General features: G+C 59.4%; 1 protein-coding gene and 1 long non-coding RNA gene across 9 annotated transcripts in view; one reads left to right on the top strand and one right to left on the bottom strand.

The window, feature by feature from the left end:
- Positions 1–521: 521 nt before the first annotated feature.
- LOC120388930 lies at positions 522–7,773 on the bottom strand. The gene is made up of 4 exons (XR_005590678.1): positions 7,297–7,773; positions 5,761–5,912; positions 3,629–3,751; positions 522–1,052 (listed from the first exon to the last, which is right to left on the bottom strand). It is a non-coding gene; the product is annotated as an uncharacterized LOC120388930 (long non-coding RNA).
- HIF3A (hypoxia inducible factor 3 subunit alpha) overlaps positions 6,873–17,949 on the top strand; it is a 23,254-nt gene continuing 12,177 nt past the window's right edge. For 2 of the 8 annotated variants that reach the window (XM_039511043.1, XM_039511047.1), the window contains exons 1-4: positions 8,456–8,707; positions 16,779–16,972; positions 17,425–17,561; positions 17,859–17,943. In XM_039511043.1, coding sequence (XP_039366977.1) covers positions 8,562–8,707; positions 16,779–16,972; positions 17,425–17,561; positions 17,859–17,943 — 562 coding nt within the window. In that variant the 5' untranslated portion in view covers positions 8,456–8,561. Of the gene's footprint in view, positions 6,986–8,452; positions 8,708–9,569; positions 9,717–15,506; positions 15,601–16,114; positions 16,231–16,778; positions 16,973–17,424; positions 17,562–17,858; positions 17,944–17,949 lie in introns of those variants that run through there. The other 6 variants (XM_039511045.1, XM_039511051.1, XM_039511050.1 and 3 more) reach the window with 6 other exon arrangements.

The following is a 17,949-nucleotide window of genomic DNA, read 5'->3' as shown; positions in this document are numbered from 1 at the left end:
AGGAAGAGGGCTGTGATGGTTACAAAACCAACTGGTTTAGAGGGGAAGTGAAGGCAGCTGTAAAAAATATAAATAACAAATGGAAGAAAAGGAAAGTTGATAAATGTGCATATAAATCAGAAGTTTGTAATTGTAGAAAATTGATAAGGGAAGCCCAGGGACATAAGGCGAACTCTATGGCCAGCAGAGTTAAGGACAATAAGAATGAGGGTTTTTTAGTACATTAGGAACAAAAGAAATCCTGACAATGGTATTGGTCCATTACTAGATCAAAATGGTAGAATTATCAATAATAATGCAGAAAAGGCAGAACTATTCAATAAATGCCTTCATTTGGGGAAAAACAGTTATAGTCTCATCATACGGCAATGATACCACTCTTTCCATTCCATTAGTATCTCTTCAGGATGTTAAACAGAAACTACTAAAGTTGGACATTTAAAAATAAACAGGCCTAGATAACTTGCATCCAAGAGCTTTAAAAGAGCTGCCTTAGGAGTTCGCTGGACCGTTAATGTTGATTTTCAATAAGTCTTGGCACACCAGAGAAATCCCAGAAGACTGGAAGAAAGCTTCTGTTGTGCGAAGTGTAAATGGGATGACCCGGGGAATTATGGGTCTGTCATCCTGACAAACATCCATCCTGAGCAAGGTAATGGAGCAGCTGATGCAGGACTTGATTAAGCAAGACTTAAAGGAGGGTGATGTAATTAATGCCAATCAACATGGGTTTATGGAAAATAGCTCCTGTCAAACTAATTTGATACCTTTTTTTGGATGAGTTTACAAGTTTGGTGGATAAAGGTAACCGCATCGGTGTAATATACTCAGACTTCTGTAGGGCATTTGACGTGTACCGCACGATATTTTGATTTAAAAACTAGAACGATTTAAAGTTACCACGGCAAACATTAAATAGATTACAGACTGGCTATCCGACAGGTCTCAGAATGTAACGGTACACGGAGAATCAACATCGAGCGGGTCTGTTTCCAGGGGGGTCCCGCAGGGATCGGTTCTTGGTGATGCTGTTTAACATTTTTATCAGTGACCTGGAAGAAAACATAAAATCCTCACTGGTCAGGTTTGCAGAGGACACAGAAATTGGGGGAGTGGTAAATAAGGAAGAGGACGATCTGGATCGCTGGGGAAGCCGGGCATAAGCAAATACAATGTGCTTTAATGTACCTCTAGGAACAGAGAATGTCGGCCGGGGACTGTCTCTTGGGAAGCAGCGACTCCGAAAGAGATTTGGTGGCGGAGGGAGGCGGCTAATCAGCTGAGCATGAGCTCCCACTGCCACTCTGTGGCCACAAGGGCTAACGCCATCCTGGGATGTTGTAACCGGATTAGCTGCCACCCCGCTTGCTCCCCACCCCCATGGCAGGGTTGCCCCAGCCCTGCGCTTTCGTCTCCCTTTTCCAGGCCCTTTGGCACAGATTTCCCCCCTCACTTGGCTCATCCCATCACAACCCCCTTCTCGGGGTCTGGGTTGATTCAGAGAAATTAAAGTCAGAAGTAAAACTCCAAGCCCCTCCCTGGGCCAGGTGCCTCTAGTTGGCTCCTGTAGGACGCCTGAGCCAGGGTTCAAGACTCCTGCAGGCAGCTCCCTCGCTCCTTTGCTCTCTCACCGATGTGTAAACGGGGAGCAGGCGCAGAGAGGTGATTTCATCTCCGTATTTGCCAGGGCTGTGACCACGGCTGGGATCCTGGGTCCAGTTCTGGTGCCCACAATTCAAGAAGGATGTTGATCAATTGGGGAGGGGTCAGAGAAGGCTGATTAAAGGGGATGGGGATGATTAATGGATTGGAAAACCTGCCTTGTAGCGACAGACTCAAGGAGCTCAGTCTATTTAGTCTAGCAAAGAGAAGGTGAAGGGGTGACTTGATCCCCGTCTATCAGTACACACATGGGGAACAAAGATTGAATCATATTCAGGCTCCTCAGTCTAGCAGAGACAGGTGTAACATGATCCAGTGGCTGGAAGTTAAGCTAGACAAAACCAGGCAGGAAATAAGACGTACATATTTAATGGTGAGAGTCATTAACCATTAGAACAAGTTACGCAGGGTTGTAGTGGATTCTCCATCACTGACATTGTTTAAATCAAGATGAGATGTTTTCATAAGAACATAAAAATGGCTATACTAGGTCAGACCAATGGTCCATCTAGCCCAGTGTCCTGTCTCTGACAGTAGCTGATGCCAGCTGCTTCAGGGGGAATCAGCAGAAGAGTGATCCATCCTCTGTTGTCCAGTTGCAGCTTCTGGCAGTCAGAGGTTTAGGGACACCCAGAGCATGGGGTTGTGTCCCTGACCATCTTGGCTAACAGCCACTGATGGATCTATTCATCTTCACAACATCCCCCAGCAAGGAGTTCCACAGGTTGACTGTGTGTTGGGTGAAGAAATACTTCCTTCTGTTTGCTTTAAACCAGCTGCCTGTTAATCTCATCAGGTGACTCCTGGTTCTTGTGTTATGTAAAGGGGTAACTAACACGTCCCACTTTCACTTTCTCCACACCAGTCATGATTTTATAGACCTCTGTCATATCCCCCTTAGTCGTCTCTTTCCAAAACTGAAGCATGCCAGTCTTTTTAATCTTTCCCCATACAGAAGCTGTTCGATACCACTCGGCATGTTTGTTGTCCTTCTCTGTACCTTTGCCAGTTCTAATATATCGTTTTTGAGATGGGGCGACCAGAACTCCAGTTAGTATTTGAGATGTGGGTGTGCATGATTTATACAGCGGTGTTATGGTATTTACTGTCTTATTATCTCCCCCTTTCCTAATGGTTCCTAACGTCGTGTTCGTTTATTTTATTTTTTTGACGGCCGCTGCACGTTGAGAAGACGTTTTCAGAGAACTGGCCGCGATGACGCCAAGATCTCTTTTCTGAGTGGGAACAGCTAATTTAGACCCCATCGTGGTATATGTAGAGTTGGGATTATGGCTTCCAACATGCATCACTTTGCATCGATCGACCATGAATTTCATCTGCCATTTTGTTGCCCAGTCACCCAGTTTTGTGAGCTCCCTTTGTAACACTTCGCAGTCTGCCTAGGACTTCACTGTCTTGAGTAATTCTGTATCGTTTACCAACTCTGCCACCTCACTGTTTACCCCCTTTTCCACATCATTTCTGAATGTTTTCCAGCCCTGGTCCCCCCTCGGGGAACCCACTGTCTGCCTCTCTCTACTGTGAAAACTGACCATTGATTCCTATCTTTTGTTTCCCATCTTTTAACCAGTTACTGATCCAGGAGAGGCCCTTCCCTCTTATCCCAGGACAGCTTACTTTGCTTAAGAGCCTTTGGTGAGGGACCTTGTCAAAAGTTTCTGAAAGTCCAAGTATACTATATCCACTGGGTCACCTTTGTCCACATGCTTGCCGGCCCCCTCAAAGCATTCTAATAGATGGGTGATGCATGATTTTCCTTTACAAAACAGTCTTACCTGAGTGATCTGCTCTAGGGATTACGTTGGGGCAGGTCTCTGGCCTGGGCTATCTGGCAGGTCAGACTAGATGACCACACTGGTCCTGCTGGCCTTGAAATCTATGAGCCCTTTTGATTTAGGGGAAAATCGGGGACTGGGGCAAAAGAGGCCCCCCCCCGGGGCCTCACCATCTGGCAGCAGAGGTAGCAGCTTTGGATCTGCAACTGTGCAGCCATCAACACCTTCCCGTACAGCAATCCGACCCCTCAGCGCTGCTCTCCCTCCCAATGGAGCTTAACAACGTGGACATGCTGAGAGACAAAAGAAAGGAAAATGAGAGGGAATGGGGGGGCACAGAGAGCCCCTGGCCCAGGGAATGGGGGGCACACAGAGCCCCTGGCATGGGGTGGGGCTCTGTGTGCGGATGGCCCGACTCTTTAGCTCAAGCGGAGAAGCTTGCGCTGTCAGCGCTAGAGGCCCTGGTTCGATCCCCGGGCTGGGGTGAAGGCCTGGGGCCCCTCTCGCACAGACCCAGCTGGAGGGATGAGCTTTAAGGGCTTTGCAGATAGTTTGGCCCCTCCAGCAAAGACCCCACCCCCCAGGGCTGGACTCCCTCCACCCTGAAGTCAGGGTCTGGTTCCCCAGTTTCAGGGTGTGCCCGTCTCCTCCTGGTCAGGCCCTGTTCTGGAGCAAGGGCCGGCATGAGCCAGCCCCAAGGCCTTGGGCAGAGGGAGGTGGGGAAATGCCCTGGCCCCCTGCCCCACTCCAGGGTCCCCCAGAAAAGAGGGGGAGCAGTGTGGACATGTTGCTGGTGTGCACCTGGGGTGCTTGCCTCACCCCGGTTATCTCCAGGGGGACAATGGCTCAAACCACCCCCTCCAACCCCTGGCAACTCGGTCCGCTCCCTGCTCAATGGGGGCTTCTTTCAACCACCCCCTTCCCTCAGAGTAAAAGGGGGGTGTGGCGATGCTGTGCTGCCCCCTGCTGGGCACAGTGGGATGATCAGTCTCTCAGTTAATGCTGTAGTCATAGAAGTAGCCCTGGGTCCCTTGAGGACCTGAACAGCCATGGGAGGGAGGCCTCAGGGAGGGAAACTGAGGCATGAGACAGGGAAGTGGCTTATCCTAAAGTCATCTAGAGATTTAGTGGCTTAGGTGTCAACGGCTCTGTGCCTTGGTTCTACTGCCCTCTGCGAGCTGGAGAGAGAACCCAGGAGTCCTGACTCCCAGCCCCACCCTACTCTCATCACTAGATCCCCAAATCATCTTTAATGGGGCCAGGATTTCACCCTCTGTGTCACTTTCCCAATGCAACTCCAATAGGCCATGCACAGAGCTGACACTGTGAACTGGGGGGCGGCGGATTCCTGGGGGCTCCGGGTGCAACCCAGGGAGTTTGGTAGCTGCAGCGCTCTGTGACGTAGCACCCGCCCGGCTCAGCACCCTGTGCTGCAGCTGACTTGGGAGATACAGGCGCCATCTCTTCCCTGTCATGAGCCTCGTAGCCTCCCTGGCTGTGACTGACCCAGGTGGGGGTTATTCCCAGAAGCAAGAGGGCTGGGAGCCAGGACTCCTGGGTTCTATCCCCTGCCCTGGGAGGGGAGTGAGGTCTAGTGGTTAGAGCAGGGAGGGCTGGGAGTCAGGACTCCTGGGTTCTATCCCCTGCCCTGGGAGGGAGTGTGGCTCTGGTGTCCACATGCAATGACAAGAGGGGAACAGGGTTAGACCCTGGCTCCGTCCCTGTCCCCACTGCAGGGCCACGCTGTGCACCATGTGTGCACACGTCATGGGAATGTGGTTACAACACGTGTCGGTCTCTTCTGCGTTGCATGATTCAGCTACGTTGGGGATGACACACGCTTGTCGTGGTGCTGTGGTTTTCGGGTCCACGTGTGTTAGCTTGGGGGACGCAGCCCTGACACCTCTCTGTCCCGTGGGTAGGACGACACTGTCAGGGGCCATGTGCCCACACACACTTCCAGGGATGTGGTTAGCCTTGGCTGTGCGGATCACATTTGAAAGTGGGATTTTGCTTGACCCAGTTCCCCCGACCCAGAAAGGATTCGACTATAGCCAGCAACTTCCTGGGTCAATCTGGTCTCAGTTTACACTGGTGTAAATCCAGAGTGACCCCCAATAGAGTCACTCCAGATTTACGCCTGGGTCACGGCGAGCAGGATCAGGCTCCAGCTCCACTGATGTTAATGGGATCACATTGCATTTCCCAATCGGGTCAGAACTGATTCTGAATTGCACCAAAGTCTATGGAGCCAGTCTGGACTGACACCAGGAAACAGATCAGGATTAAGCCCTAAACCTACTGCAGTGAGGCCAGATGGTGTAACTGAGATACAAATTGGGCCATGATTCCCTCCTCTTGCTGAAGTCACTCCAGATTTAACTCAATGTCACGGATCAGAATCTGGTCCTGACTGTGTTTGGAGCTCCAATCTTGGCTGGTCCAATGACACTGCTAGAATAAACACGATTAATTATAATAACGAAGGGTTGTCTACCCAGGGAGCTAATCCAGAACCACTCTGTGTGTACGATCTTGTTCCTGCCTTGTTCTGGTTTAGCATAATTGACTTTGGAAGTGGATTCAGCTAAACCAGAACAGGGCACCCCGTAATCTGGAATAAGAGCATCCACATATGGAGTTATTCAGGAATAGCTGTTCCCCTTTAAATTCACACCCTCCCTTAATCCGAATTAACTTTTAAGTGTAGACAAACCCTAACTGCAGCCAGGGGAGGACTGCAGATTTACTCTGGGAGAACTGAGATCAGAGTCTGGCCTGACCCTGTTACAGTCAGGGGGTAATTCTGGATTGACCCCGGGGCAAGCTGAGATCAGAATTTAGCCCTGTTAAACCCCATTGCAGTCAGGGGGTAACTCCGGATTGAGTTTCCCCAGTTTCCCAGGGGAGCTGAGATCAGAATCTGGCCCTGCCCCCATTGTACTTGGGGTGACTCTGCATTAACTCTGGATTAACTGGGGGTGGGGGAGGGCTGAGATCAGAGTCCGACCTGATTCCATTGCAGTCGGGGAGTGACTCCGGATTGACACGGCGGGGGCTGAGATCAGAATCTGACCCTGCTCCCATTGCAGTCGGGGAGTGACTCCGGATTGACCCCAGGAGAGCTGAGAGCAGAATCTGGCCCTGCTCCCATTGCAGCCGGGGGTCACTCCGGATTGGCCCGGGGCCGGTTCGTGGCCCGCAGCACCCGGAGGCGGCCGCGGAGGGGCTCCCGTGGGCAGCCATCTGCCAGCAGCGGGTTACCCCGGAGTGACACCCCCGCCGCCCAATCCCCTCGCGCAGAAGCACAAAGGCCCTGCGAGTGTGCAAGGGCTGCATGGCGGGGAGGGGGCCCCGGGCTGCGGGGGGGGAGGGGGAGCCAATGGCACGGCTGGGGGAGGGGCGGCGGAGGGGGAGTAGCTTGCAGGGGAGTGGGTTTCGCCGGAGTTGGTGGGGGAGGACGGAGCAGTGCAAAGGGAAGCGCTGCGGAGCCGAGCCATGGAGAGCAGCAGCCTCCAGTGTGCAAGGTACCGGGGGGCAGGGGGGCACCCCCTGCCCAGGCACGCCGGGGTTAACCCGTGAGGCGCCTGAGGTGGGGCGATCTGGGGGCCCGGGGCCTTGTGTGTGTGTGGGGGGGGAATGCACGGGCTGCAGCCGGGCTGGGCTGGCTCGATCAGCCCCTGCCCCCCCCCCCCCGCGGGGGTCTTGGGAACTGCCGAGTCAGCAAGATCCCAAGCAGGGGCGTATTTACTATGGGGCACGGGGCGGGTAGTCCCCCCCCCCGGATTTTTCATAGGTCTCTATGCCCCCCCCGGCTATGCAGAGATAAGATAATCACCTGTAATGTTCTTGAGGCTGCACACAACTCCCCCCCCCCCGGAATTTGTCTGAAATGACACCCCTGCTTTGCAGTGCTCCCCCCTGCCCCCCCAGTTCTGTTTGGAGTGGGGCAGTAGTCACAGGCGCCCCCTCCCCCGGCTTGCATTGAGTTCTCTGGCTGCTTTCGGGGGGAGCGGTTGAGGGGGGGGGCGAGTCTTTACAGACGAGGTTGATTGCGAGTGGGGGAGGGGCGATGACTTGATAATGCCAAAGTTTTGGCTCCTTGTGACGTCAGCGGGTGAATTTCCCCCAGGGGAGTGTATGTGGAGGGGAAGGGTTTAGGGGGGGGTTATAGTTTCTGGGGAGGGGGCAGGGATGCACCCAGCTGAGCAGAAGCTACAGCTGTGCCACGGCTGATCGGCTAATATGGGGTGGGGGGAGAATGGGCTGGAAGACCCCCCCCCCCATCTCCAGGGCCAAGCTCTGCTTCTGTAGCCAGGGCATGAGGAGGGAGTGGGTGTGAGCAGATCTCCCCCCTACACACTCTCCTTGTTTGTAGTCTTGCCCTGAGCGTCTCCCTGAGCTGCCCCCACTGGAGTAATCAGGATTTGGGGTGCTGTGTGCAGGCTGGGGGGGAAGAGAAATGCAGCCCGCCCCACCCTCCCCAGAGCCTTGGGGACAGGTGTCTGATCACAGCAGGGACCTCTCTGGTGCCAGGGTCGTGCCAGGCGGGGGCTGCGTCTAGACACGCTTGTGCTGAACCTGGGGCTGAGTTTTGCTAGACTTTTAAACCCTGCTGGTTTCCAGGCAGCGCCCTGTGGGCTGGGGCCGAAATCTACCTGAGCTGCGCTTGGCGTCCGATTCCTTCAGAGACAGGGGAGTTTGGGGCCAGATCAGAACTTTCCCTAGAGCTGGTGGGGGACGGGGGGGGGAGAGAAAGCTGGTGCTGGAAGGGGTTAGGTGAGCAGTTTGGCCTTGTATGGACACTCCCTCCAGCAAAGGTGTGGCTAACCTTCCTGAGGTTGATCCCAACCAGGCGATGGCTCTGGGAGCTTTACTCTGCCCGGGTTCTTACCCCCCCGCTCATCACCGTCCCGTCTGAACACTTGGATCAGAACCGCCGGGGGTGGGGCGGGTGGGTTGGGTCTCGGGGGCTGGGTGTCCGGTTTCCTCGCGGTTATAGGAACGGGGCCGGAGGGTGTGAGGTTGGTGTGAGGATCGGAGCTCTCCCTGGATCTCTGGGGCGGGGATCGCGTCCCGGGACTGTTTCCGCTGCTTACGGAGATGAGAGCAGGTCCGGGGCTCGAGTGGGGGGCAGCCAGCCCTGAAGTTTGCCTTCCAGCCACCCCGACGTTTAAGGAACAAAGTTATCCGAGGGCGGCTATCGGGCCGGAGGTGCTGGGCTGTGCTGGGAGCGGGCTGAGCGCCAGGTGGGTGTGTCAGGTTGTTGTTTCTTTGGGATAGGAAGCCGCCGTCAAAGTTTTTCCTGGCCCGTTGGGGTAAAGGGGCTTTGATGCCGATGGAGCAGGGCTAGTCAACGCCAGCTGGGGATCTGTCCCCTTCTGAAATCCTGCTGGTGTCTCTGTAACCCTTGTCAGTGTTCGGGGCACACAACCCCTGCCCCGCCTCGTGCGGGGGGTGACTGTGGCTGCAGCAGAAATCCAGAAGCCCCGTGTGCCGATCTCCTCCCTGCTGCCCCTTCTTGGCCGGGGTGGGGATCGCTGCCTCCCCAGCCCCTCGCGGGTCCCTGCAGCCTGTGGGCCTGCGACAGGGATTTCCCAGCCCTGGGATTGAAGGTCGGGGTGACACGCCGTGCCCAAGCTGCACTCGGGTATCCCACCCCCTGCTCCCGCGGCTGGCACACTTGTCTGCCCCCAGGATGCTCCCCCGTCCGTCTCTGCACAGCGCCCTCTCGTGGCTGGGAGAGATTTCCTTGGTGCCCTCTTCTCCCCCCCCCCCCCGCCGTGTCGTTGGCACAAGGGGTGCTCCTTGCCCACAGTGCTCTCCTGGGTCGCTGTGGCACTCCCAGAACTGGGCGTTTATCCCTTGGGGCACAGCTCCCTCCTCCCCTCAAGGGTGCCCCCGCCTGGCACCAAGCCTGGTCCAGCCCAGGCAGCTGACTCTTCCCCCCCGGGTTCCTCCCCAGCGTAACGCGGCTGTCCGGCTGCCCACGGGTGCTTCATGGGGGGGTGGGTGCAGGGGGAGCGCGCCACGTGTGTGTGTGTACATCACATGTTCCAGCCCGGTGCCAAGCCGTGACGTGGGGGGGGGAGGAGCTGCGCCCTCTGGTGCCATACGGAGTAGCCAAGTCCTGCTGATCGGGGCGGCGCTGATCCGGAACTGGTGGTGGAGGTTGGCGGCAGGCGCTGGCATTCGGGGCCGGCGGGGCGACTCGGTGGGATGCTGGCATGGCAGCTAGGCGGAAGCGGCACCTGTGGGGTGAGTCAGCACCCCTCGCGTATCTCACCAGCGTCTTCCTTCCTTCTCCCTCCTGCCTTCCTTTTTCCACCCATCCCCTGCCTTTCCTCCTCTGTCCTGTCTGTCTCGCTCACGCGCTCTCTCTCCTGTCCCTCCTACCCCACTCACGGCCCTCTGGAGGCCCCCAGCTTCGCTGTTTAGCTTGGTCCCACCCCGGTGTCGGCGGGCATCTTTCTGCCACCTGGGCTGGGCTTGTGCCACGGCCCCGGCTGGACCGAAGCAGGTGGCGTTCTCTGAGCCCAGCTCGGTTGGGGGGTGGCTGGGAGGGGGCAGGGCGTGATCCGGCGGGAAGTGGGGAGCTACGTAGCAAGGATGATCAAGAAGCAAGTTCAGAGGGGTGATCTCCCGGCATACATCTGGCCTGCTGCGGACTGAGCTACGGGCACCGTGCGTGAGGTCCTGCTCCCCCCGCCCCATGGCTGTGCCCAGCTCCAGCCTGGGAAGCCATCCAGATGGCGTGTCACTCGAGAGGCACCTTATTCTTCTGGGTCTTTTCTCTGCTTGGCAGGGTAGGTGGGTGAGTGAGGTCTAGTGGTTAGAGCAGGGGGAACTGGGTGTCAGGACTCCTGGGTTCTCTCCCGAGCTCTGGGAGGGGAGTGGGGTCTAGTGGTTAGAGCGGGGGGGGGGGATCTGGGTTCTATTCTCGACTCTGGGACTTTGGGCCAGTTCCCATCCCCTGTCTGTGCCGCTGTTCCCACCTCTGCAGAACCTCCGGCTTCCTAGCGGAAAGGTTAACGGGATCGTGTTACTGTGGGTGCGCAGGGCTCTGTCTGCGGGAGTGACCAGCAGGGGGCGGGATTGGGGGTGGAGGTATTGCCGCTCGGACCAGCTGGTCAGCTTGCAGGTGTCTGCTTCTGTCCTTAAAATAGAAGAGGAAATTGCAGGGAGTCGCCCCAGGATGGGCTGGTGTCCGTGTGTGTGTGTGTGTGTGTGTGTGGTGTTCATCCAGCACTTTGTGACCCTCTGATGGAAGGTACTTTTCCTGATTCAGTGTCATCACTCCCATCTTACAGCTGGGGAACCAGAAGTGGGAGGGAACACACCCGAGATCACCCAGTGAGGGATAGAACCCCGGAGTCCTGACGCCTGGTCCTCCTATTCCAGTCATGAGACCCCACTCCCTTCCCTGATCTGGGGATAGAACCCAGGAGTCCTGACTCCCAGCCTCCTCTACTCTAACCACTAGACCCAACTCTCTCATCCGGGGATAGAGCCCAGGAGTCCAGCCTCCTAGCCCTGCATTTATCGCCAAGGCCGTCCCTACAGTCCTGAGCCCAGAGAGCTGGAGACCTTGGCGTAACGGGCACTAAGACGTGTTCGTGGTTGTTGTGGGTCCCTTTTTCGCATGAATCCCCGAGTCCGGTGGGACGCATCTATGGCTGTGGGGCAGCCGGGTCCTCTCTTGACCCCCTCTCCGATCCCACAGCTGGAGGGCGGGCGACATTTCCATGAACTGACACCTCCAACTTCCAGCATGGTGCCCGGCTGGGCCCAGCTCCCGGCTGGGCCTGGGGGCAGGGAGTTTGGGGGGCCAGTGAAGTTGGCAGGTGGGAGCAGCAGAGGAGGGTGGGCAGGTCACTTGGGGGGGGGCGCAGCAGCCTAGACTCCTGCTCCCCTTGCTGCCCCCCCAGTTCTGTCCCTGGAGCCCAGCAGAGGTGCAGGGGAAGTCACTTGGGGTGAGGGGGGGGTCTCTGGGAGGTTACATGGCTCCTGCTGACCCCCCCAGTTCTGTCCTTGGTTACCCTGGGTTACTCTCCTGCCAGTTTGTCTCTCACCCCCCTCACTTCTGTCCCATGTCTGAGCCCAGCCCCCCTCCATACCCTGTCCTCTATGTCCCACACCAGGTCCCCTCCCCCTGCTCAATGTGTGCCCCATAACCCAGTGGGGCTCCCTGCAGCTCAGCAAAGGGGCTTGATCCCCCCCTTGGGCAAACTCCCTCGCCCTGTCTGGTCCCTGCCCCCAAATCCCCCTGTCGCTGCCTTCGCCCACCCTCCTCCTTAGAGCGGGGCCTTGGTTCGGGGAGGGCAATGGGGGGCTCGGGCCCAGCCGTGACGCCCTATGGCCAGGGGCGGCTCCATCATGCCAAGCGTGTGCTTGGGGCGGCACGCCGCGGGGGGCGCTCTGCCCGTCCCCGGGAGGGCGGCAGGCGGCTCCGGTGGACCTCCCACAGGCGTGGCTGCGGAGGGTCCGCTGGTCCCACGGCTTTGGTGGAGCATCCACAGACACGCCTGCGGGAGGTCCACCGGGGCCGTGGGACCGGCGACCGGCAGAACACCCCCCGCGGCGTGCTTGGGGCGGTGAAATGGCTAGAGCCGCCCCTGCCTATGGCAGCACCCTGTTCCCGGCCAAAATTAGCTGGGCCTGGGAGCAGCAAACAGGAAAAGGACTGGCCTGGCCGCTGCCTCCCCCTCCCCTCGCCCGGCTCACGTAGGCGGGAGAGGGGCCTCTGGGCTGCCTGCCAAGGGCCGGGGAGGGGGGAAGCGGGGGCTAGTACTCTTCCAGCCCCCCCCCCCCATCGGTGCTCTCTGTGGATGGCCAGACCCCTTCCCCTCCAGGGAAGGGGTTAACCCCCCCCGGAGTACGACTCCCCCTCACTCAGGCAATCCCTCCCCCCTTCCCACAATTAGCTCAGTTCTGTCCAGCCACATTTCCCTAGCGGAGGGCTTCCCATGGGTATAGGGCACCCCCCGACTATGGGGGGAGCTGTGCCATGGGCGGGACTTGCCCAAGGTCACAGAGCAGAAAGAACCCAGGAGTCCTGAGTCCCAGCCCCCTCCCTGCTGTAACCACTAGACCTCACTCCCGCCTTATCTGAGACAGAGGTGGGGCAACCCAGACACACTGGGTGCCCTGAACAGCGAATGGCTGGGTGGCAAATTCCGAGTTGAGCTGCTTTTAAATGAAAACAACAGCTAGAGATCCAGTGATGGGGCGGGGAAAGGAAAAGATATCCAGGGGGCTGTGAGCTGGGTTTGGGATCCAGAAAGCGCTGACTCTGGTTCTGGAGGCAGCTCAGTTCTGGTTCTAGTTTGGCTTGGATCTGGTTTCGATCTGGATCTGTTTCTGGGTCTGGTTCGGCTCTGATTCTGCTTCGCCTCGGATCTTGTTTTGAGCTGGGGCTGGTTCTGACCCGGTTCTGTGCTGGCTCCGTTCATTCATTCCCACGCAGTGTTCTTGGCTCCGTCGGCTAGGCCGTGGAATCGTGCTGAGGAAAGGTTCTGTTGCCTGCCAGCATCGGCCGGCCGGCTGTCCCTCCCGCTCCCGGCAGCGCCAGGATGCAGCAATGTGGCCCGTGGCCATCCAGGCTCGTGCTGTTGGGTCGGCACCCGAGCGCGGGGCTGGGCGTGGCACGGGATCGGGTGGGAAACCCAGGACTCTGTCGGCTGTGTGACATGGGATTGGTCATTCAGTAGCGGGTGCTCTACCAGTGCAGCCAGTGCTGGCCCCGTGCAGTGCTAGGGGGCGCTGTGCTGCAGGGAGGGGGGCGGGGGCTCAGTAGGGGGCACTTCCCCTCACAGTCAGTGCTGGCCTCAGTGCCCCAGCACGGTCTCTTCCTCTCCTGAGCACGTTGTTGTGAAGTTCCAGCTGCCGAGCCCCCAGCCCAGAGGTGGCTGCATTTCAGTGTTGGGTGAGGGATCCCTGTACCAACCAGTCCTTAAAATGCGGTGCATGTGTACCACTGCACAGCTGTGCGTCATAGGTCCCGTACTGCTCCCAGCTGATGGGGATTCTCCGTTCTCATTTGGAGCAGGGGAAAAGGGTCTGTCCCCTGCTGTGGCTGAAGTTGATGTGCCCTTTGCCAGGGTGGGCGGGGGCTTCTTCCCCCCCCCCTCCGCTGGCTCTCTCACTGTCTAGGGCACCACCTCCCTCCTTCCACTCATGCCGGTGGGAGGGGGGGTCCTCCCCACCCTTCCCTGCTGCCCCCAACCCTTTTTAGTGGAGGGGAGGGGGCTGGGCAGGTGCGGAGGGGGATTGAGGGCTGGGAAGGGGGTGGTGCCAACCCCTTGCTGGATATGGGGGGGCAGTGGGGCTTCACACCCCTTAGCCCTTGGGAAGCTCAGGTACAGGGCCCCCTCCCCCTCCCTGCACTGCGCCCCCTCGGGTGGGGCAGTGGGGACAGAACCTCAGGCTTTTTGCCCACTCAGGGGTAGATGGGGGGGTAGGTGAAAGGGGGTCCTGGGGATCCCCCCCTCCCAGGCATTTCTAAGAGGCCAAGCAGGCTGGGCGAGGGGACCCCTGCCCAGGGGTCTATTGTTTGGAGGGGAGGCAGGCTGGGGAATAGGCTCTAGGGGCGATCCCACCCCAGGGGGTGGCTGTAGACTGTAAGAGGAGGGGAGGATTTTGTCCTGGAAGGTGGGGCTGGTTGGAAGGGACCTGCTGGGGTTGGAGGGAGGGTTGGTTAGCAGAGTGGCTGGGCTGGAGGCTGACAGCTCTGCTCTCCCCCCCCCCCCCAGCCCTTCCCACAGCTCCAGGCAGCCAGACCTGGCACCCAGCCCGGTGTGCAGAACACGGTGTCCTGGACAGTCTGCCAAGTGCACGTGCGGACACGGCATGCGGAAGGGCGGGGGGGGGGGGAGTGGAATGGAGGGGAGGGGAGGGGAGATCTGCTGTGGGGGGCGGGGAGCTGTGATTTAGGGAGTCTGTGCTGTGGGGGGGAGGTGTGATATGGGGGTCTCTGCCATGGGGGGGAAGGGAGGAGGGGTGATTTGAGGGGGTCTGTGCTGTGATGGGGAAGGGAGGCATGATTTTGAGATCTGGGGTACCCTCTGGAGGGCAGGTGCCCTCTTATTGGGAGTGAAGGACCCATGTGGGGAGGTGTGGGGCAGAGGTGTTGTATTTCATGGGCAGATGGTGGAGAAGTGGGTTAACTCGCTGCTCAGGGAAAGCTCACAGCACCGGGGTCCCACACTGGGTGCCGGGTAGGGCACTGCTCCAGGGAAGCTCACAGCTCTGGGTCCCACACTGGGTGCCGGGCAGGGCACTGCTCTGGGGAAGCTCACAGCTCCGGGGTCCCACACTGGGTGCCGGGCAGGGCACTGCTCTGGGGAAGCTCACAGCTCCAGCATTCAGGGTGTGAAATCGAGGGGCACACATGTTTTGGGGGGGGGGTGTCCTGGCCTCTGAGCTGTCTGTTCCCTGGGGCTGGGCCACCTGCTGTCACGTGCTCGGTGAGATAACTCACAGCTGTCAGAATGTTCCCTCCCCCCCACAAGCTTCATCTGGGGCAGGTGTCAGGGCACTGTTGTGAGGAAGCTCGCAGCCACGCCTCCCTCCCCGCCCCCTCTCCTGCAGCAGCCTTCCCAGGGCTCCCTTGGCATTCCCCCGCCGCCCCCCCCGCCCCCCCACAGTACCTGTTGGACAGAGAACTCTGCATCTCGGGGCATGAGTGAGCGGCTCCCCGATGGCAGGGCTTGGTGTGTAGATGCCCTCCTGCCCCACGCTGCCCCCCAGATTCTAGCCCCCTTCCATGGCTCTGACTTTACCCCACTGGAGCATCCCCAGCTGGGGGCTCGCTCCCTGCCCCCCACCGTGCCAGGTGCCCCCCTCTGCCCACAGCTGGTCCCAAGCCCCACTCCCGCCGTACGTCGCTGGCGGCTAAGACTCGGATGCCTCTGGCAAAGCCCCACGTTCTCCCTGGGCGCCCGGCTCCCAGGGCGGGGTGGGAAGTGGGCAAAGGGCCAGGGACAGAGGCAGAACAGGCTGTTCTCGCACGGCCGGAGCGGGAGGGGGTGGGCTCGGCAGCTGGGCCCGGTGGATTGTGGGAGAGTCCGGCCGGAGGAGGGCGAGCCAGGCTGGAGGGGGTGCCAGGCTGATGCCGGGGGCGCAGAGACGGGGGATGGTTTGGGTAGGAGCTGGGAGTGGGAGGGTGGGGGCTGGTATTGGGATATTGGGGTGGGCAGCAGGTACCATGATATTTGTGAATATGGGGTGGGGAGCAGGCACTGGGATATTGGGGGCGCAGGAGTGAGGAGTGGACGGGGCTGGGGGATATTGGGGGTATAGGGGTGAGGAGTGGACAGGGGCTGTGAGATATTGGGGTACGGGGGTGGGGAATGGGTGGGGGCACTGGGATATTGGGGGGTGCTGGGATGGATTGTAGGAAGGGGGTGGTGGGATATTGGGGTGCAAGAGAGGAGTGGACGGGGCTGTGGGATATTGGGGGTGCAGAGGTGAGGAGTGGGCAGGGGGCACTGGGATATTGGGGGTGCAGAGGTGAGGAGTGGACGGGGCTGTGGGATAATGGGGGTACAGGGGTGGGCACTGGGATATTGGGGGTGGGGAGGGGAATGGTCCTAGTCTCTTTCCTATGCATAGTTGGCTTAGACTCCCCTCCCCTCCCCTCATCACTCACTGCCCCCCTCCCCTTGAGGTTCCCCCACATCTCCCTTCCCCTGGTCCCCACCGCTAATATTAACTTCTGTTGGGACCCCATGCGGGACCTGGCTCTGAGCAATCCTGCAGCTGCTGGGGGGTGGTGAGTGTTGGGGGCTTTCTGGTTGCGGGTGGCTCTGGGGGGTGTGCCTGTGCAGGGGGCTGCCCTGCCCCCCTGCTCTGTCCCCCCTGCCCCACAGGGATAGTCCGAGGAGTCCTGGAAGAAGCTGGATGAACGGGGCTTGGGGTGACCCTGTTTGGCTGAGTACAGTCAGGGGTGAGGGGAGCCATGTCTGGCATGGGTGGGTGGGGGGCTAGTGGGGTCAGAGCATGGAGCCTTCCAGCCCCTCCCAAAATCAAACCAGTCAGCAGTACAGCTGGGGATAGAACCCAGGAATCCTGGCTCCCAGCCCTCTGCTCTAACCACTAGACTCCCCTCCCCTCCCAGAGCTGGGATAGAACCCAGGAATCCTGGCTCCCAGCCCTCTGCTCTAACCACTAGACTCCCCTCCCCTCCCAGAGCTGGGGATAGAACCAAGGGGTCAAGCTTTGCTCTGGGGCCTGGCGTGTGTGTGCACTGCCCTGGTGGCCGGAGGGGGGGGGGGATGTGTGTCCCCTCTGACCTGGTGCTGTGTCCCCCACCCTTGGCAGCCGGTCTACGACGGAGCTCCGCAAAGAGAAGTCGCGGGACGCGGCGCGATGCCGCCGGAGCAAGGAGACGGAGGTGTTCTACCAGCTGGCCCACACCCTGCCCTTCGCCCGGGGGGTCAGCGCCCACCTGGACAAGGCCTCCATCATGCGCCTCACCATCAGCTACCTGCGGATGCACAAACTCATCACCTCGGGTGAGGCCCCCTCCCCACCTTTGGGTGCCAGGACATTCCCGGCTCCCTGCTGGCGCTTGGACGGGCGAGGGGCGGCGCCAGCTGTGCCTGCTCCCAGCAGCCGGCTGGGCTCAATGGGATCACAGGCTTCAGGGCTCCGGTGGGGTCGGGGTCAGGAAGGGGATCCCGTCCCCTCCGAGCATCGTGGGGGAGACTCGGCTGACGCGGAGGCGACTGGGATTGGCCATTGCTGGGCACGGGCTGGAGGGGCCCATGGGTCTGAGCTGGTGTGGGGGAAGGGAGAGAGATACCAGGCTGGATGGGCTCCTGATGGAGGGCAGCAGGGGCTGTTATCACTGGGGGAGGTTTGTGGGGCAGACTGGAACCTGCCCCCCCGTCCGTTAGAGCCCTGCCCCCCCTCGGCTGCCCCGGGGTGGGGGGCCCGCCCTGACCCCTGTGCTTGTGGCCGGCAGAGGAGTGGCGCGGGCAGCCGGAGCAGGTGGACGCCTGTTACCTGAAGGCCCTGGATGGTTTCGTCATGGTGCTGACGGAGGAGGGCGACATGGCTTATCTGTCAGAGAATGTCAGCAAGCACCTGGGGCTGACCCAGGTGAGTGTGTGTGCGCCCCCCCGCCCCTGCTGCAGGGAGCAGGGCTGGGGGCTCCATCCCCATCCCCACTCTGGGAACCCCTCAGCAACCACCGCTGGGTGGGGGGGGCATGAGAAAGGAGTGGGGGGGAGTGTTAATCCATCAGCTGGTCGCCCTGCTCAGGTAGGCAGGGACCAGGGAGCTGCGAGGGAGGTGCTGAGAGTGGGGGTTGGGGGGGCAGGTCTGGCATAGTGTGACTCCCCCCAACACTGGCTGTTATTTTCCCCCCCCCACGCTTCCCCCCCACCCCCTGCCAAGCTGGAGCTGATTGGACACAGCGTCTTCGATTTCATCCACCCCTGTGACCAGGAGGAGCTGCAGGATGTGCTGAGCCCCCGGCAGGGTGAGT

This window comes from Mauremys reevesii, linkage group 22, assembly GCF_016161935.1.
Source record: "Mauremys reevesii isolate NIE-2019 linkage group 22, ASM1616193v1, whole genome shotgun sequence".
Lineage (NCBI taxonomy): Eukaryota > Metazoa > Chordata > Testudines > Geoemydidae > Mauremys > Mauremys reevesii.
The sequence above is the reverse complement of the archived record's forward strand: the minus strand, read 5'-3'. Positions and strand labels throughout refer to the sequence as shown.